We start from the raw sequence: 21,030 nt of genomic DNA, 5'->3' as shown, positions 1-21,030 counted from the left end.
TAAGTGACATGTTCAAGGTCAGACAGTAATTTAAAGGCAAAAATGGAAACAAAATCTGACTCCTAGGCCAGGATACTTTGCTGTGACTCTCTTTAAATGATCTCACAATCTGGAAATTGAAACCACACATATGCACACATCATTCTAATCTATAGGTACCTAGGGAACTACTAGTAACAGTATCATAGATATATAAGCACGATTATTTGTTTTGTTTTATTTTGTTTCAGATGGAGTTTTGCTCTTCTCGCCTAGGCTGGAGTGCAGTGACATGATCTTGGCTCACTGAAATCTCTGCCTCCTGGGCTCAAGTGATTCTCCTGCCTCAGCCTTTTTTGAGTAGCTGAGATTACAGGCGCCTGCCACCATGCCCAGCTAATTTTTTTTTTTTTTTAAGTAGAGATGGGGTTTTGCCATGTTGGCCAGGCTGGTCTCGAACTCCTGACTTCAGGTGATCCACCTGCCTCAGCCTCCCAAAATGTTGGGATTACAGGCGTGAGTCACCGCACCCAGCTAGTGATTTCTTTTATTTTCATTTATCTCTTGTGAAACTTTGTATCAGATCTGAATATTTTTGGGAAAAAAAAAATATATATATACACACATATTTTTTTTTTTGAGAAGGAGTCTCCCTCTGTTGCCCAGGCTGGAGTGCGGTGGCGCAATCTCGGCTCACTGCAAGCTCTGCCTCCCTGGGTTCACGCCACTCTCCTGCCTCAGCCTCCCGAGTAGCCGGGACTACAGGCGTCCGCCACCACACCTAGCTAATTTTTTGTATTTTTAGTAGAGATGGGGGTTTCACCGTGTCAGCCAGGATGGTCTCGATCTCCTGACCTCGTGATCCACCTGCCTCGGCCTCCCAAAGTGCTGGGATTACAGGCATAAGCCACCGCGCCCAGCCCATTTCCGGAAAATATTTAGTGCAAGTGAGGGCAAGAGGGTGCCAGTCAGACTTTTGTCACTAAAAGGCCTTCTATGTAATCTTTTAAATGCTAGCTGAGTCTATAATAACTTTTAGAGTACCCTATAGTGGGTGATTTTTCTTATACATACAAACACTGTTGTCCATTGACTAAATTGCATATTTACTAGAAAATTATATTTTCAACCAATTTTCATTTTAGTACTGAGCTTTTTTTGGTTTCAAAATGAGCAGCATACCAAAGCTTTTATAGACTGCAATAGTAAATTACCAACACGCACTGTTAATAATATTTAGCAACAAGAAAAATGTTACCTTTTGAATTATCTTTGTAATAAGTAGAGCTGTTTCTCAGACAAAGATTTAAGAAGTCTCTCTTTCCCTTATGGAAAACATGATGTTGATGGATGTCATTTTCATATAGAAAGCTATTCTTCTGATAATCATGAAAAGCACAACTTTCACATGTAGGGACAAACAAAATAATAGAATTGAAAAAATGTTTCAAAAAGAAAATTTTTAAAGTCCCAGGTCATTAAAACAAATATAGTAAAACCTTAATAGAACAGGGTTATTTACATTAATTTAATATTTATTTTAACCTTACTGTGAATACATTCTCAACTGTAAGTAACTAATAACATTATGGATTTAAGAGGGATAGGCAACTGGACCAAATCTGATTTAACTGCAAAATTTCAGTTGAAAGTTTGTTTTCCAAAATATCTCGAAATAAGTTTGATTTCTTACATTTTCTTCTAAAAAGGGAGTGTTATCTTTCAAGCTCATTAAAATCTGATGAAATCAAGGCTTTACTACTAGATAAACATATTATTTGTTCATCAATGAGATATGAGTTTAAAAGCAGCATGTGATATTTAGGTTTCAAATTTGAATAATGATTACTATCTATATGCATAGTTACAATTTAAATAACATTCCTTATGAACTGAATAATATATTTAATAATACCTAATATTGGCCGGGCACGGTGGCTCACGCCTGTAATCCCAGCACTTTGGGAGGCCGAGGCAGGCGAATCACAAGGTCAGGAGATCGAGACCACGGTGAAACCCTGTCTCTACTAAAAATACAAAAAATGAGCCGGGCGAGGTGGCGGGCGCCTGTAGTCCCAGCTACTCGGGAGGCTGGGGCAGGAGAATGGCGTAAACCCGGGAGGCGGAGCTTGCAGTGAGCCAGGATCGCGCCACTGCACTCTAGCTTGGGCGACAGAGCAAGACTCCGTCTCAAAAAAAAAAATAATAATAATAATAATAATAATAATAATAATACCTAATATTTATATAAGCTCTACAGAACAGCATCATAAAACTTATGGATTATACTCAACCAAAAAGGCCCTCTTGTGTCACTCATGATCCCCAGGAGAGAGATAAAATTAATGTAGTTCTATGGGCACCTCCAAACCAAAGCTATAAAACTACTGCCAAACCATGATGAGTAACTTTCTCTGCCTTCTCTAACACCTTACACAGGAGTCAAAGCAAAACATGTGATAAGATATATGAAAGAATCGAATTAGAGAACAGAAATGCCATTCATTTCCTTGGAGATTGAGTGGTGGATATAAACCTCTTATCTGCTGAACAGAAAGTTTTCTCCTGCAAAAACTCTACTTCCAAAAGCACATTTGCTGCTGGATCGCTGGTTCTGTGTGTCTAAACACTGGCTTTTTCCGTTCAGGGGAATCACTCAGGCCCATAGCTATTGCAAAATACTGACAGGGGCCTAAGCTGGTCTGAATAAAGAATCAGTAGAGGGGTTACTTGACAGGAATTTCATTCCACCGTTTACAAATCCTACAGTTTCAACAACAAAAAAGGACTGTTTTAATATCACTAACAGATACAGTTAGATACTATTTTTCATTTGGAAATGAGAAAATTCTCCAACACAATTACAAAGTGAACCATTACACTTCATTTACTTAATTATACATTAAAATCTACCTACGAAGTAATTTATAGTACAGGAGCTCTTTTAGTCTCTCAGTCTAATCATTTATAAAACATTTTATTTAGCGTTCATAGAAAACTGAAGAAAAACCAGAGTATCTTTGGAGAAAAGAACAAAGCTCATATGAAATATATCAAAGTTAATCAACCATTTCAGAGGATAACAACCCTTAAGTTCAGAAGAATTTATTTAATAATCCAAATACTAACAGTACAAACCTATCACTTAGACAGTTTTCTAATTGCTGAATGTTATTAAATATTAGCAATATTGTATACAAATTTAAGCATGGGTTAAGTAAAATATACTCTAACATTAATGTCACATGGTTTTTGACACCACAAATTTCACATTTAAAAAGACAGTTGATTTTGTGTGTGTGTCAGGAAGGGGCTCAATATGCACACAAAGTTAATTAGAAAGACTTTACCTTGGTTGACTGTCTGCATCAGCTAATTCAACTTTGTAAGGCACAATATTTTCTGGTTCTTCAAATTCCTCTTCATAAGTCTTATTAAATTAATGTTATATAATATTAGTAAGTTCACAAAAATTTATTACACATTAACCAACTTACTTATGGGTGATATTGAGAACACATTTTTCCAACAAATGATGTTATGAGAGCTCTAATTATATAACACATAAGTTCTAGGAGAACTAAACAAATTCAACTAACATTTGGTTGATATGTCAATTACTTTATCACTATTGTAATACCCCAACCCAACAATAATAACTTCTATTTAAATATGTAACTATTATCTGCCAAGTGGATTAGTGACTAGGAGGTTTTCAGTTCTCTGACTGGCTCATCATAAACTTACTCTGTGTATCAACAATGTAATGAATGGCATGCCCACATGTATGTAGTGTGTGTGTTTTTGTCCAGTCTCTCAAATTTATCCAGAGGAGAAATAAAAATGTTGCTAGCCAAAAAACACAAAGAACAAAAATAGCAGAAGCTTTCAACCTAAGAAAGGAAGAAAGCAGTATTTAAAAGAGGTAAGTTCTCTGTTCTAGTCATTTTCTGTAACAACCACAGTAAGAGAAATATCTAGGACAAGTGGCACATTCAACTACTATATTACTAGAAAGTCAGAAATGCACTGAGTGTATCATACCCTAAACCTTCAGTCCAGAGCTCTAACTCTGACTGGGTCCTAGCTCTAGTTGATTCTATTGGTGTCTTCTATATATATGGCCAAGTCATGTTCAAGTTATTTTACTGAACTTCTTAAGTCTTAAACACTATTTCTATCTTTAAACAGAAAATAATATTAAATGACATTCAAGAAACTAAATTTACACTTAAATTTTAATAGGTACCATGTAATGAGACTGATATTTGTTTAAAAAACCTGATAACATATAGAACTAAACTAACAAAATATCACACTACATTTATATAAGTTAAAATAGTGTAATATCTTCTTAACTTCCATACTACATTCATTCAAAAAAAGTGACAACACCAGTTTAGCTCACAAATTTACTCTTTACATTCAGAATAATATTGTTTTATTCTCATAAGCACATTTGAACTCAAACACCTGTAAATTTCCTATTAAGCTATATTAGTTATTTGAGAAATCTTATTGAAAATAATATGCAGATGTAACTATACATTATGAATTCCCTGCTAAAAAGCATGAATGGTCATTATGCACTTATGCACTTACATCATCCAGTTCGACTATTTTTAGAGATGGTTCAGGTCTCTCTATGTTTAATGTTTCTACTGGCAATAAAAGAGCTGTGTGTTGTACTTTGGTCTCCTCACCTAGGAAATAAGATTCACAAATAATATCATCAAAGAATATATCTTACTTTACAATTTCTTCAAATAAGATAGCCACCAAAAAAGAGTGTTCTCATGTATATCTACACAAAAATACAGATACTGCCAATTTTCCCAGTTCAAGTGAAATACACATTTATTAGCATTCCATTTTTAAATGAAACCATCTAAATCAAGGCAAAGTATATCCAGGGAAAGGGAAAGAAGTGAGTCTACATGATTTTAATCTAAAGATAAAAGATTACATGGTACAACTGAGAATAATATATTAAAGAAAACCAAAAGCAGATTCTGATTAATGCTTATTGTATATAATTTGAAATAATACATTTTAAAAATATCTAATCAAGTATGAACTAACCATCACTATCTTCATCATTTTCATTTTGAGAACACTGTACATCACCAGTGGTTTCACATGGATGTGGGAATGTGTCTGGTAGCAGATTAAAAAGTTGTTCTTGTGGAGTTCTACAAAATAAGAAAGAAGCAATTAAGAGACTGAAATATATTACCGGAAACTTTCCCAGACGAGCTCTTGATTTATTTATGAAATGCGTGAGTATACAAAATTAATGATGAAACCATAACTGTACCTTTAATTCAAAGATAAGTACAGTTGTATAACAGAATCTTAATGTACTAGAAAAACCTGTGTAAATCAACTTGACATCACAGAAGATTTTTAAATTGCATATCCTACTGAGTTTTGTTTAAGCTAAAAATCAAAGTTATGCTACAAGTCAGTGTTCTCTCAAAAGCCACATGGAGTCCATTAAAAACACCATGCTACTTAAAAACCTAATTTATAAATATGAGTTTTAGTTCACAGTCTTGGCATTGTGTTGATGAGTTCTAAGGGAACCTGAAGGCATTTGTCTAAACTTCCATCATAACAGCAGGGTGATAACATAGGCTCTTACAATAAAAATGTAAGGTGTTCAGGCTGTGTTATCTATTACTTAATTAACAGTGAAGACTGATGCAGCCCATTTCATATGGAAGGCAATGAAGCCCAGGAATTCACAGAGGTCAAGAGTGTATATTTGGTTTCATAGTATATAACCACATTACTGGAGAGAAGGGTCACTTTTTAGTCAAGAATATGAGTAGTTGCACAGCCATTCCATACCATGCAAACTCATGAAGTCCTCATGTAAAAAGCAGAGCCTTCTTAATGATATTTGTAGTTAATATGGGATACAAAATGTTAAATATACCAGGCTCCATTCTAACAAATTTTGGTACATTAAATTTTATTAGATATTAAATAGGCACTAGTATAATCTTAATTTTATGGAGGATGAAACAGAGACACAAAGTGGTGTACCAACTTGTTGAGTCATTAAGGTAGTGAATGCAGAAGAGGAATTTGAACTCAAGTAATCTGCTTCCCAAAGACCATGTTCTTAACCACGTACTTCCTTTATAATGCCTCTTCTGCAACTTTAAAGGCATTAAAATTTTGATAATCTTCTGGTAGTCTGTGGTTATCTGTGTTTTCCCAATATATGTAATGTATATATAAGATGACTTTTGGGAGCAAGCCCCCCAAACTGGCCATAAACGAAATCTCTGCAGCACTATGACATGTTCTTAATGGCCCTGACGCCCAAGTTGGAAGATTGTGGATTTATGGGAATGAAGGCAAGGAACAACTGCCCCGCCCAGGGTGGAAAATCACTTAAAGGCATTCTTAAGCCACAAACAAAAGCATGAGCGATCTGTGTCTTAAGGGTGTGTTCCTGCTGCAACTAATTCGGCCCATTCCTTCATTTCCCATAAGGAATACTTTTAGTTAATTTAATATCTAGAGAAACAATGCTAATGACTGGTCTGCTGTTAATAAATATGTGGGTAAATCTCTGTTCGGGGCTCTCAGCTCTGAAGGCTGTGAGACCCCTGATTCCCCACTTCACACCTCTATATTTCTGTGTGTGTGTGTCTTTAATTCCTCTAGCGCTGCTGGGTTAGGGTCTCCTCAACTGAGCGGGTCTTGGCAGATGACTATACAATATTTATATATTATTTAACTTTGTGTCTTAACAAATTTGATGAGTATGACATCCTACATCCATAATTTAATTTGGTGACAGATGAAAATATTGAGTTATGTCAAAGACAAACTAGTATCCATCTACAAGAAACCTCTTTCCAATTTGACATGGATTTACCAAACTAAAATTCATCATACATACACATAAATATATTGTTATTTAGATATTCTTTCTTTATGAAATTTTTTGCTTCATAAAATCCCTGAACCAAAGACTTATAGAAACTAGATAATGAATTTTTGGAGTTTACAGGGTCATATAAATTGTTTGTTCTAAACTCAATATTTTGCAAATGAGAAAACTTGGGCCACAAGAATTGAAGTGATATTTTCCCATAAATAAACAACTAGTTAGCCAGAGAACTAATTCTGGATTCTGGATATTCAAACCCTGGCATCAGTGCTTTTTTTTTTTTTTTTTTTTAAAGATGATGTCACATATAAATGATAAAATACATTTCAGATAGCATTTACTTCACCATAGTTTCCTCTTTTAGAATTTAGCAAATATTTTTTGAGCATTGACCCTTTCAGTTGGTTAAATGTGTGATGAGTGGTTCTAAATCTATTATATGAATCAGTGTTAGGCTGTATCCATCCAAATGGCCAAGGAATACTTTTTTTTATGCTAGGTCTCACACCTATTCTTAGAGACACTAATTTTTAGTTCATTCTGGTGTCCAGGAATCAGTAATGTAAAAGCTTCTCCCAGCTGCTACTGATGATTAGCTAGACTTGAGAAGTACACACAATGAAAAGAGTAAAGGAACTGGAATCAGAATATCAGCTAGTTGCTAACATCTGTCTTTAAAATATTCTTAATCCAAAACTTCTGCACTCCTTCTTTAAGCTTTCCCATATCTAAAAGATCCACTCTAGGTGTTGCTACTAAGATCTATCACCACTTTTACGTTGTTACAAATGGTGGGATTTTCTTCTTTTTAAGACCCAATAATATTCCATTATACATATATGATATTTTTAATCTATCCATCCATTGATGAATATTTAGGTTGTTGCCATATCTTAGAGAACATTATGCTATGTAAAATAGGCCAGACACAGAAAGGCAAATATTGCATGATCTCACTGATACAAAAGTCAAACTCAAAAGTAGAGAGTAGAATGGTGGTTGCCAGGGGCTGGAGGTTGGGAGAAATGGAAACATGTTGGGTAAAAGTTATAAAGTTCCAGTTACACAGGATGAATGAATTCTGGATATCTAATGTACAGCATAATAACTATAGCTAATAGTAGGTCTTAAGTGTCACACACAAAAATCTGAAATTACGAATATATTAGCTTAATTAAGGTATTATTGTGCAATGTATGCATATATCAAAATATTGCATTGTAAACCTTAAATATATATGATTTTTATTTGTTATTTATACCTCAATAAAGCTAGGAGATAAAAGGTCTATCAATACTTCTGTATTGATTGCAGGTAAAATTTTTAAAAACTTTTGCTGTCCAAATCAGTAAAATATTAAAAAAGCAATAGAACATATATTTATAAGCCTACTATATAAAACACAGCAATAGGCAAAAGTAAAGTCAAAAGCATGATCATGGTTATTTACATGAGAAACTTTTCTGAAGCAAAACATCAGAAATGCATCAGAAACCTGTGAATTGCAAATAGATTGCCCTACATTGACATTTATAATCAAGACATAAAGTATTAGCTCAAAAAAAAAAAAAAAAGATTACCATTAAAAATAACCATGTAAATAAGACCCTAGTGAACATGAAAATATTCACTAAGTATTCTTTTCTGCTAAGGAAACTGGCCAAGACGCAGCATTGAGCACAGCTCAGGACCTTGATGTGACTGTGATGAAACTTTCTTGTATGTGTTCAAGCTCAAATGACAGTTGTCACTTAATAACAAAATTGTGCTTCTTTTATTATATAAGAAACCCAAAATGACCCAACATTGAAAGGTAGCCACCAGAAATGACAAGTGACTCTGGAATTACATTTATATGCTAATTGCTAAATTAGAAAAAGGCAATTAACAGATACACACTACTGTTACACATATCCTTATTGACTTTTAAAATTTGAATAACTTTGTGGTGTAAAGTTCTGTGGATTTTTACCAATGCATAAAGTCATATATCTACCACAGTACCCCTGCAAAGAAAAATAGCCTGAAGAGCTATGATGGGCATCATACTTTAAAAAATACATACAGCCTGGACATTAGTTATAAATGAATTAGCTTAAACCTCTGCCATGTAAGCTACTACAATGAGATACAACTACACACCTTATTAAAATGTCAACCAAAAGAAAAAAAAAACTGAAAATAGCAAGTGTTGATAAGGATTTGGAGCAACCAGAACTCTCATACACTGCTGGAGCAAATGCAAAATGGATAGTCAATTTAGAAAAGAGTTTGGCAGTTTCTTATAAAAATGAACATGCACTTACTATATAGCCCACCTATCACAGTCCCAAGTATTTACCCAGACAATTAATAATCTATATTCAAGAAAAACCTGTTACGAAAATATTTTAAAGGACCTAGTGATAATTGCCAAAAATTGGAAACCAGCCAGAAGAAATATTCATACAAGAACATGAATGAATCTTAAATGCATTCTGCTAAGTGAAGGACATGAAAGGACAGACACTGTATGATTTCATTTATATGACCTTCAAAAAAAGGCATATTTGTAAGGGTGGACAACAGATGAAAGCCGTTATGGACTAAGAAAGGGAAGAGGAGAAAGAGGAAGCTCAAGGTAATTTTTGTGGTTGTGAAACTGTTTTTTGCGGGGACGGGGGTACTGCGGTACACACATTACTTTATGCGGTGGTAAAAACCCATAGAACTGTACACCACAAGTTTATTTAAATTTTAAAAATCAGTGAGGATATGGGCAGAACCCAGTGAAAGTCATACCAATCTTAAAGGAGGTGAGAAAGAAATGAGCACTGTGGCCAAAGTGATGCTGCAAAACATGGTTTAGCCTAGATACCGTAGGCTACAGATAGAAAGCATGACACAAAAAGACTCTAGTCTAGGTGGAAAATTCATTTATTTCAGTGATATTATTAATAATTTTGAAACTAATTGTCCCTCATTTCTCTCAGTGATGTTAGTGATTCTGAAACTACTGTATGTATAAATACATATATATATATATATATATATTTAGGGTTAATTAATAAATATATTATAGATAATGAAAGCCAAGTTTCTCACTGTAGGTGAAAGAAATTTGTCAAATAAGCAAAGGGAGAATGGAAATGAACCATGTGATGCTGGTTTGGATTCGGAATGCCTGAGTGTGAATGCATGTTACTTTAATAGATATCCAGATGGATAGATACAGAAAAAAATTTATATGTGTGTATGTGGATTTGTGTGTGTATGTGTGTGTGTGTGTGTACTTCCTTGTTTCTTCCTCTGAGAAGGCGTAGAAGTACCAGAATAGTAATGACCACACCTGGAGTCCAGATCTTTGTTTCTGAACACAATTCCCCAATAAAGGGAATCAGTATTTTTTGGAAAAACAATTCCTTGGCTGGGGAAGAGAAAATACATATTGAGTTCCAGAAAAAAAGAGATGTTCAAAGCAAACTAACTAAAAAAAAAATGACAACAAGTCAAAAGGATGGAAGAGTCAACCCGAGAGAGTCCACAATGGCCAAAGCAGAAATAATTTGAGTTGCAAAATAAATAACAATAATATTAGAAATCAATCCCCAAAATAAAATAAATATTCATGAGTTCACATAAATAAAGAATAAATAAATAAAAGTGGGTGAAGGAACACTTCTTTTAAGAATTCCAACTAATAAATTTAGAAGGAAAAAATGAAATAGAATATCAGCAATAGAGCAGGAGAGCAGTTAGTACTGCTGCAGGCAAAATTCACTCACAAATTCTAAAATTAGGAAGTGAAAGTTTAAGGGAAAATAGCGTTGATGTATCATCTCAATATATCTCCTGTAAAATATTTATCAATTATAAAGGGAAAGTAGTGATTTTACAGTGGAGAAACTTAGCACCACCTTAACTATGTGATCAAGGTTAACATCATCTGTAATAAGATTTATTGACATCATGATCCCAGAATGTCATGCACTGAGAAGGACACATATTCTCCGTGGTATTTTTCCTCACAGTGTATAACCTCAATCTAATTATGAAAAAACATCAGACAGGCCCAAATTTAGTACATTCTACGAAACACCTGGCAAGTACTCTTCAAAAGTGTTAAGGTCATGAAAGGCAGGGAAAGACTGAAGAACTGTAATGGATAAGGCGATATGACCAAAAAAAAAAAAAAAAAAAAATGTGTAATCCTGGACTCGATCCTGGAATGGGGTAAGGATAATAGTGAAAACACTGATGATAAAATTAAAGTAAAATGTACAGTTGTCAATAATATTGTCCCTATGTCAATTTCCTGGTTTTGATATGCACTATGTTTATGTAAGATGTTACCATTAGAGAATGCTGAGTGAATGTTACTTAGGAATTCTTTGTGTTATTTTGAAACCCATCTGTATATCTTCTTTTCAAAATAATCCAAAAGAAAAAAATCTAGCACACTGAAAACAGTTGAAGGTGAGTGGTGGTGCAGGTATTAACCTATCTAGCAGACGCTTTACGGAAAACATGAGGGTTGATTTAAAAAATCTGAAGAGATACCATGGAGAAGAGAAATTAGATTTTACTTGTGTGGACTTAATAGGTAGAATTAGAGCCAAGTTTAGAAATGAGCTGGAAACAGATTACAGTTCAATGAATATCTCTTTCACAGATGGAATGGGCCACCTCAGGAGATGGTTTTGCATAACTGAAGGTGAAGGAAGGGTGTGATGACCACTTATCAAGCAAATTCTAGAGAGCTCCTCCACCACCTTGCACCTCAAAAAAAGACCACCCTCATCCAACCATTATCACCTGGGAACTATTAGAAATTCAGAAATACAGAATCTCAGGCCTCACTTCAGATCTACGAAAAAATAACCTGTATTTTGCCAAAATTTCTAGATGATTGTATCTGGTGATATCTCTTTGAATAAAGTATATTTAATTATTATTAATACAATTAGAAAAAGGTTTAATTAATTTAAAACAAGATTCTGAAAATTATAGTCTCAAATGTTAATGCTAATGGAAAAAACTGGTGTCTTCTCTAAGTAATCTTTCATTTATCACATTATTTTTGTTATTATTCTTAAATTATTTTCTGCATTTGTGCCTATTCCTCATATACATATTTCCATTTATCAAGGAAAAATCTAAATTAATGATGCATCATATACATAAATAGAATTAAAATTCTTATTGGAACGGCAACTTCACAGGGATTTTAATCTTGCTTTAAAATTATGTAGGCAAAGATGAAATATACATATAAAATTGCTATAGGAAAGCATGTCATATAAGAAAGAAACATAAATAACTTTCATATTTCCTAATAGTATTACAATTCCAGAAAATACCTCCTGTGTTTTTTAAGCCATAACTTTTCCATATAGGATAGAATATCTTCTTTAATTTCAATATTAAGTGGTTCTCTCCAAATTTTCAGATTAGTCTGCACTTCACATTCTTCCAGTGAGTCTGTAAAAATAAACACCATGTGCATAATTAATACAAGCAAGTTTACAAATTACCATATCTTCTCTCAAGATGTAGAACTCATCATCTGTGAGGCATATATGCTTTAATATTTACCTATACAATCAATAGATTAAGGTTTAAATAATGTATAAGTATTAAATATCGGTAGTTTATTAAGTGACTGGATACATAGTTTTCTTCAACAATCTCTTAAAATGAAGGGATCTTATGATTCAGAAGGTTTGTTAAAGCAACTCATTCTTTTAAATAAAAATTATAAATACAAACATTCATTGTACATTATATAAACACATACATAAAGATATAACACACAGATCTATAAAGTATTATAGCCACTGAAAATAATATTTACACATTATGAGAAATGGGAAATAAATAACTCATAATGACATCTGGAGGAGACAATTTTCTTCACAAATTTATATCTACGTGGTAATTTACTTCCAGATGTTTAAGATATTTCTGAAGCACTACTAAATTAAAATTACTATTCAGAGATATTTAAAACTGATGAAGATATCTGGGAAATAAAGCAGTGTAAATCCAGGATCACTAGTCTCTCCACCCTCCCACATATCACTCCTGTCTCCAAACTGAACATCACGAGGGGAAAAAAATGTAGGAGAATCAAGGGAAATAGAGATGGGAAAAACATTTTTTTATAAACTAAGACTACAGGATGTCCCGGCCTCATACTGTAGACTTTAATGATTAACTTCCAGAAACAGCCACAGGCCAGCAACGGAAACAAATTAAAACAAAAATAAAGTAAGAAATCCCACTTCTATTCTTCCCAAAGAGTAGAGCAGTGTTGAAGAAAGCAATTGGAAAAAGTTTGGAAAAACACTGATTAGAATCCCTTGAACTGAAAGAGCACTTAAGGACATGAGCAAGTCATGAGAGAAAAGAAATGCCTCCACTACTAGTTCCCCTTTTCATTTTGAAACAAGACTTCTTGAGACCAGAGCTAAAAGGGAAAAAAAGAAAAAAATAATTCTTTGTTTTTTCTGTCTAGATGTTAGAGAAGAGCTACTGTGTTTGAGATATAAACTCTAAACATAGAAGGGTGATGGAGGAGGAAGAAGATAAAGCAGCTGGCCCGTGATTCACTTTTCTCCCTTACCAATGGCACATTCCCGAGAAATAAAGATGGGAGGTGACCTGGATTACTTTGCTTGTGAATAAGTTGATAACTAGACCTACAGGCAAGTGAATTAATAATATTTGCTGGGAGGAGACTCTTTAGCTATAAGGTGTATTTAAAATATTAGCTCAAAAGGTAGTGACAAAAAATAGTCAATAGTGTCTATTTCACAAATAATGGTAAAAAGCCAGCTATAATGATAATAATTTATTGTCAACCAAACTGGCTAAAGTTAAAGAACTAGAAAATATGGGAAAATAGTCATGTCACACCCTACCAGTGAGAGTACAACCAACACAGTAATCTTTTTGGAGGACAGTTTGACAATATTCATTAAAATTTTATAAAACAAGTCACTGAGACAACATTTCTTTTTTTTTTTTTTTTTTTTGAGACGGAGTCTCGCGCTGTGTCACCCAGGCTGGAGTGCAGTGGCGCGATCTCGGCTCACTGCAAGCTCCGCCTCCCAGGTTCACGCCATTCTCCTGCCTCAGCCTCCGAGTAGCTGGGACTACAGGCGCCCGCCACCACGCCCGGCTAGTTTTTTGTATTTTTTAGTAGAGACGGGGTTTCACCATGTTAGCCTGGATGGTCTCGATCTCCTGACCTCGTGATCCACCTGCCTCGGCCTCCCAAAGTGCTGGGATTACAGGCTTGAGCCACCGCGCCCGGCCTGAGACAACATTTCTATATTTCGAAATTTATTTTAAGGTAACGCTGTAAGTGCACAAATAGCTAAGATGCCTATCATAGTATCTTTTATAATACTGGGAATTAGAAATAAAATATCCATCAATAAATGTCTGATTAAATCATGCCATATAGAATACTCTACAAGAGTTACAAATGATTGTGTATATCCCTATTAGATGGCCAGTTGCCCATTACAGAATCTCAGTGAAAATGCAAGTTAACTAATAGTATTTAGTGTTAACTCAGTTTTTGTGGGAGCATGTGTGTGTACACAACTATGTTTATTGAAAAACACGTACCAAAATGTTAACATGGATTTTCTCTATATGATGAGACTGAGCTGTTCTCATTTTCTTCATGGTAACTTTCTGTTATAACCAAGTCTTTTAAAATAAGCATTCATTATTTTATCACATGGTTATTTCCATTATGGAGAACAAATTTTAAAAGAGTTGCACTTCTGATCTGGTGACTTTTCAACTCGGTACAGTATTATTTTAAATACTATGGCTTTCAAAGTAGACAAAGAGGTATTCCCATAGAATAATTAGTACTTTTCAGGGTTGACAAGTAAAAAAATGCGTGAAGTAGTAAGTATAAAGCACATAAAATAACACAGTCAATGAAAAATGAGGTGTATACTGAGATACAAACTACTAAGAAGAGAGCATACAAATAATGTCTTGAAAATATCAGTGAAATTGATGTGTAATAAAGAAATGTAGAAAAATATTTGAATAAAATTTATTTAAAAGTTCAATTATAATTAGAAGATGATGTGTGATACTTTGAGATTAGAAATTACACGGTGTAATAAAAGAGTAATAATCAGCAGAGTTTCTCTGCTGGAAAAGAATGAAATAAAAATAGAAAAATTGGCAAGTAAGATACATGATTGAAATTTATTATCTAACATTTTTTATTAAATAAAAAGCAAATGGAAGACACTACAAGATTCTGAGTAATAAAAATAATAAATTGAATACTTTAAAAACTTGTGGTTTTCCTCAAGACATACTGGGAAACTTAAAGATACTGTTCAGTCATCCAGATCATCAATGTCTAGAATGTAGGAGTGAAACTGTTTAAAAAAAAATGAAAGAACAAAAAGCAGTTCAAAAAGAAACAAAAACAATGAGAACACAAATCAATTCTCCCCCTGAAGTTCATAGTGGTCCTTGAAATTGCATTTTTAAGTCAAATATTCTTAAAAACAAAAATTCTTCTTTATTTCACAGACTCTCCCGTTTTATGTGTTACAATTACTGCTCAAAAAAAGCGATAGTTATCCTGGCAAAAATTTCTACTAGAAGAACTGAAAGAATCCAATTATCCATTCATTTGACAGTCTGAATTTACATAGAAAACAAATGCAAATCCCCCTAGTGCCCAGTTCAGGGCCGATGAATATTAAACCACTCACCAATGATCACACGGTGATGCTCCTTTGAGGAGTTACAGCAAACTGCTTTCCCAGTGTTTATAGATTTGGAACATCACATTTATATTCACAGAGAATGGAGGTAAATAAACTAAAGTCAGCTTCATTTTAAAACATTCGTGTTATAAAAATATCCATACCGGCTGGGCCCAGTGGCTCATGTCTGTAATCCCAGCACTTTTGGAGGCCTAGGCAGGCGGGTCAGGAGGTCAGGAACTCGAGACCAGCCTGCTCAACGTGGCAAAACCCCGTCTCTACTAAAAATGCAAAAATGCGCGGCATGGTGCCACACACCTGTAATCCCAGCTACTCAGAAGGCTGAGGCAGGAGAATTGTTTGAACCTGGAAGGCGGAGGTTGCAGTAAGCCAAGATCACGCCACTGCACTCCAGCCTGGGCAACAAAGTGAGACTCTGTCTCAAAAAAAAAAAAAAAAAAAGAAAAGAAAAGAAAAGCCATACCTTTTTCTGCTGCGTGTAAATTCTGTTTCTTGTCATCATGATTTCTGGTTCTCCATTGATTTAACACTTCCTGAAAGGACTGTGCAGAAGCTTCTTCATTGAATGACCCTTCACACAATAGACTCTCTCTTGGTTTTGTACATTCTGCTCTTTTTGTCGTTGTAATTTCTACCTAATCAAAAGCATATATAGTCATGCTTTATTAAATTTTCTGCATTCACCCACAAAAATTATTTTAATAAAAAATTTCTGCGTTTTAAAATACAGGTAGAACTAATTATTAGTCATTACAAATCAGACTTTTCAAACTTAGAATATTTTTAAGTTGTGCTTATTTATATGCTTTACTCTGTTCTTTAAAACTCTATTGGCAATTATAAATGGTCTCTTCAGAAATTATGAAGATGAGAGCCTACAGAACAGACGACTTATCTTTATGCTGTTCACCAGTGTTCTCTCTGTAAAGGTGCAATTGTCTTGTATACATTCTCCCTATGTCCCCAATCTCCTACTCCTCACAACCTTCTCAGATTAAAAAAAAAAAAAAAACAAGAACCTTAAGTTTCTACCAGGACCTATACTGCCCTACACAACCTTGCACTTCCTTGCCTTTTACTTTACCTCCTTCCATTCTCCTTTCATTCACCCTGCACCTGTTAGTCTCACACTCTGGCAGTTCTGAGAACCCATCACGCACATTTCCTCTTCAGGGCCTTGTACTAGCTATACCCAATGCCTGGAATGAACCTTCTCCATATCTTTACATAGCCATTCCCTCATTTCGTTGACTCAGTGAAATGCTCAAATATCACCTACTTAGAAAGTTCTTCACTACCAATTCTAAAATTAATAGGCCCCCTTTCCACCATTTAATAATTCCTTAACTGTTTTATTTTTCTTCCCATTACTTACTCCCATGTGACTTTGTTCTATGTTTATTTATTGCCTGTCTTTACCCATTAGTATATAATGAAGTTGGGGATTTTGTCTTTTTTCTTAGTGCCAAGAGCAGTGCCTGGCAGAAAGTAGGTGCTCATTAAAAGTTAGTGGAATGAATGAAGAAGTTCATCGATGCATGTAATACAATGCATGTTCCTCAGATTAATGATGACTGTGGAGAGATGAATTCAGTACAAAATATAAATCCAGTCCAAGTACACAAGAAAATAATGGTAGTATTTGGAAGCTATACACTGAATCAAAGAGAACAGCCACATTAGGAAACCCAAGCAAAATAAAACCCACACCAGTGGCTGAATTATCAAATGTGGATTACCTACACTGATCAAATTGCTAAATATTCATGTGTATCTTTTAAGACATGAGAGTAAAAATCTCTATATTCAGCCCACAATTGAAAAATAAACAGGCAGTTTGTTAGAATACAATTCAGGGTATTTTGCTAAAAATGTATATAAAAATTTCAAATTTAAGCAAAAAGTATCTGAGGACCTGTCAGACACTAGACACTATGCTAACTGTTGGCCACAGAAACACAGGTTAATAAGTCCACAACAGAAAACAGTGTAAGAAGCAGGTAAAACTCAGGAGAAATGATGTCTGAATCGGATTTTGGAAGGTAAAACAAGAATTCCATAAGCAAAAAGTGCCAAGGGCAGCATTCCAGAGAAAGGAAATGATATGTATGCTAGGACATGGGAGTCAAACAGCATTGGTGGCATGGAACTATAAGCAGTTTGCATTGATATAGCAGAAAGTAAAGAATGAGAAAATATAAAGGGTAGAAAGGGAAGTGGGGAAAGAATATAAAGGGCTCTGCCTGCTGCACAGAGGAGCTTAAACCCACTGGACATGTAAAATCATTGTAAAGTCCCATATACCAATGTGGCAAAGAGAGGGAAATTAGGAAATAGTGTTTGGCTTCAAGGAAACCAATCAAAATGGTACAGACATTTACCCACATTGACCAACATTCCAACATTACAAATGCATAATTTTTTATGTAGGAGTTTCAGGATTTTATCATACTGATATATCTATGAAAAACCACATTATTCAAAATTATACTTTATATTTTAGCATATACTAGCAAAAGATTGAAACAGCGTAAATGCTGATCAGTGAAAGATAGATTTTTAAAAGTCTTTTCACATCTAGTAAATGGAGTACTTACAGTCACTACATAGAATGAGAAGGTTCTATATTGTACTTACATGGATATAAAAACTACATTGTTAAGTGAAAAAAAAGCATGTTTGCAGAGCAAACATATTAACATTTGTGTAAAAAATACATACATACAAAACCAGAAGGATTGCCTGACTCCTAGAAGGGAAGAGAATGAAATGTACTTTCCATTTATAATCCTTTTATAAAGAAAAAAAATTGCAGTATCCGAAAGAGCAATAAGGATAGAATAAATGACCAAACATTCAAGAGTTTTTAGCTGGTAGCCTATATGGGACATGGTAACTATTATGGACTGAATTGCATCTCCCTCCGCAAATTCATATGTTGAAGCCCAAACCCTCAATGTGACTACATTTTGAGATAGGGCCTATAAGGAGGTAATTGAGGTCAAATGTGATCATGAAGTTGAAGCCTTAATCTAATAGGACTGGGTATCCTGTTAAGAAGAGGGAGATGTTGGACGTGGTGGTGTGCACTTGTGGTCCCAGCTACACAGGAGGCTGAGGTGGGAGGAATATTTGAGCATGGGAGGAGGTTGCAGTGAGCTGAATTCACACCGCTGAACTCTAGCCTGGGCAACAGAGCAAGACCCTGTCTCAAATAAATAAATAAATAAATATGAAGAGGCATCATATATCTCTTCTCTTTCTCTCTCTCTCTCTCTCTTTCTGTATGCATGTGCATACAGAAGAAAAGCCATATAAGAACACAGCAAGAAGGCAGCCACCTATAAGCCAGGAAGTAAAACCTCACCAGAAATCAATATTGCCAATATTGTCAGCACCTTTATCTGGGACTTCTAGACTACAGAACTGTAGAAAATAAATTTCTCTTGTTTAAACCGCTCAGTTGGAGGTATTTTGTTATGGCAGCCTGAGAAGACTAATACAGTAACCAATTGGATGTGCAGAGGAGGAAGTGAAAACACAACAGAAAATAACTGCCTTCATTGGCTTGGAAAGCTAGGTAGGGCACCTTCAACAATAACATTGATAGGTTTTGGAAGAGGGGATAAATTTAGTTTGAAGATAGACTCTTAGGAGTATTTGTGAGAAGGTACTTATTGGTATCCAGTAAGCAATATGTCGGTGTGTCTATGTATATATGCTACACTAATGAACAAGCACTGAAAACTCAGTGACTTAATATAAAATTATTTCAATATGCAGCAATTTCAGCAGCTCTCCAGGGGAGCTTCCTTCCAAGCAATGAATCAGAGATGTCAGACATTTGCGTCTTGGAGTTATGCCACTGGAATATCAGCTTCCACATAGCTGTGGCAGGGTAGAAAAAGCTGGAGGGTTGTACATTAGCTCTTAAACGTTTCAGCTCAAAACTGTCATATATCACGTCCACTCAGAGTCCAATATGACCTTGCCCAATTCTAAAAGACATTTGAAGATGCACATAGAAATTCAATGCTGTACGTTCGTTACTCTCTAAGTACATGATATCCCTGTACGATGATGTGTTTTAATATCCCCACTTTCCAAAACAGAAAACAGAAGATCAAAAGAGGTAAGGAACTTGCCCAATGTTACAATGCTATAAGAAAAACAGCATCATTATTTTAAACCCAGGTTTCAGCTCATAAGATGTAAGCTCTTTCGTGAACTGTACCTCTTTCCAAGGATGTGCCATTGGCTTTGATCCATTAAGAAGCCCATAAGAGAGGCATCAGGCGTTGGTACCATTTGGTTCTTCTAGCCATTAAATTAAAAATCAGACTCCTGAGCCCTAACCCAGAGGTAAATATCTAAAAAAAAAATCCAAATTTGGTGACAGACCCAGGAATGCAAGTTTTTAACAATCTCCAATTCTTACGATGTTTATTAAAGTTTGAGAAGCATTGTTCTTCGGCACAGAGGAACACTAAGTCTATGAAAGGGTTATCCCTTCACGGTGTACTCTGTCATCTATAACAGTGACTCCCAACAAGAACACTCACCAGGATCACTGAGGAGTTGTTAAACACACACACGCGCACACACACACACACACACGTCTGAACCCCACTCACAGAGATGCTGAACTTAATCATATGTATTTCTTTAATGTTTCTCCAGTTGATTTTAATATACACTCCTGGATAAAATAATTGAATTAATGGTTTTTAAGTTAAGACAATGAGGCAGACAATGTATACAGCATACATAGTCACCTATGAAGACAAGAAAAGCATCTAGTGTAAAGATTAATAAATAACACAGAGGAGGCTACACTATCACTTTCCAGTAAGGCTAGTTACTTAACCTCTCTCTCATCTGTTAAATTGGGGTAATAGCACAAACCTTACATGGTTATTGTGATTATTGCTTAAGGCAAGTAAAGCATTAAGTACAATGCCTAGCATAAGGTGTTCAATGAAAGTTAGCTACTGATTTATTTTTGATAGGATAAATTAGATGAAAAGGCAGGCAGGCATGAAGAAGAAACTTTTAAAGCCACAGTCTCTGGATAATGGTTAAACGCAGGAAATTTGGAGTCAGAAGGTCTGGGCTGAAATCTAAGTTCCATTATCAATTCTACCTTTGGCAATTTATAAAAACTATTCCTTGCCACTATTCTCTCATTTGAAAAAGTGGAATAATTAAGAAAAAACAAAAGGAGATAATGTGTAAAATATTTACAGCAGTGTCTGGTCTTCAATACGTTATTGTTATAATTAGGAGGCAGTGATTCTTCACAAAACATCCTTGACAGGTCTATTAGAAAGTGAAATCCACACAAATACGCTGACACTCCTGAAAAATTCAAGCACACTTCCTCTG

The 21,030-nt window shown here is 34.8% G+C and overlaps 1 protein-coding gene across 8 annotated transcripts in view; it reads right to left on the bottom strand.

Annotated features, from left to right (window-relative positions):
* Nucleotides 1-21,030, bottom strand: part of ZBBX (zinc finger B-box domain containing) — a 137,190-nt gene that overhangs the window by 68,987 nt on the left and 47,173 nt on the right. For all 8 annotated transcript variants that reach the window (XM_017955734.2, XM_017955735.2, XM_009201412.2 and 5 more), the window contains 6 exons: nucleotides 16,109-16,280; nucleotides 12,229-12,349; nucleotides 5,062-5,171; nucleotides 4,582-4,682; nucleotides 3,330-3,409; nucleotides 1,238-1,380 (listed from right to left, as the gene is read on the bottom strand). In XM_017955734.2, the coding sequence (XP_017811223.1) occupies nucleotides 1,238-1,380; nucleotides 3,330-3,409; nucleotides 4,582-4,682; nucleotides 5,062-5,171; nucleotides 12,229-12,349; nucleotides 16,109-16,280 (727 nt within the window). The remainder of the gene's footprint in view (nucleotides 1-1,237; nucleotides 1,381-3,329; nucleotides 3,410-4,581; nucleotides 4,683-5,061; nucleotides 5,172-12,228; nucleotides 12,350-16,108; nucleotides 16,281-21,030) is intronic.

The sequence above is a fragment of the Papio anubis genome, chromosome 2, assembly GCF_008728515.1.
Source record: "Papio anubis isolate 15944 chromosome 2, Panubis1.0, whole genome shotgun sequence".
Lineage (NCBI taxonomy): Eukaryota > Metazoa > Chordata > Mammalia > Primates > Cercopithecidae > Papio > Papio anubis.
Note: the sequence above shows the minus strand (reverse complement) of the source record. Positions and strands in the feature narration are given on the sequence as shown.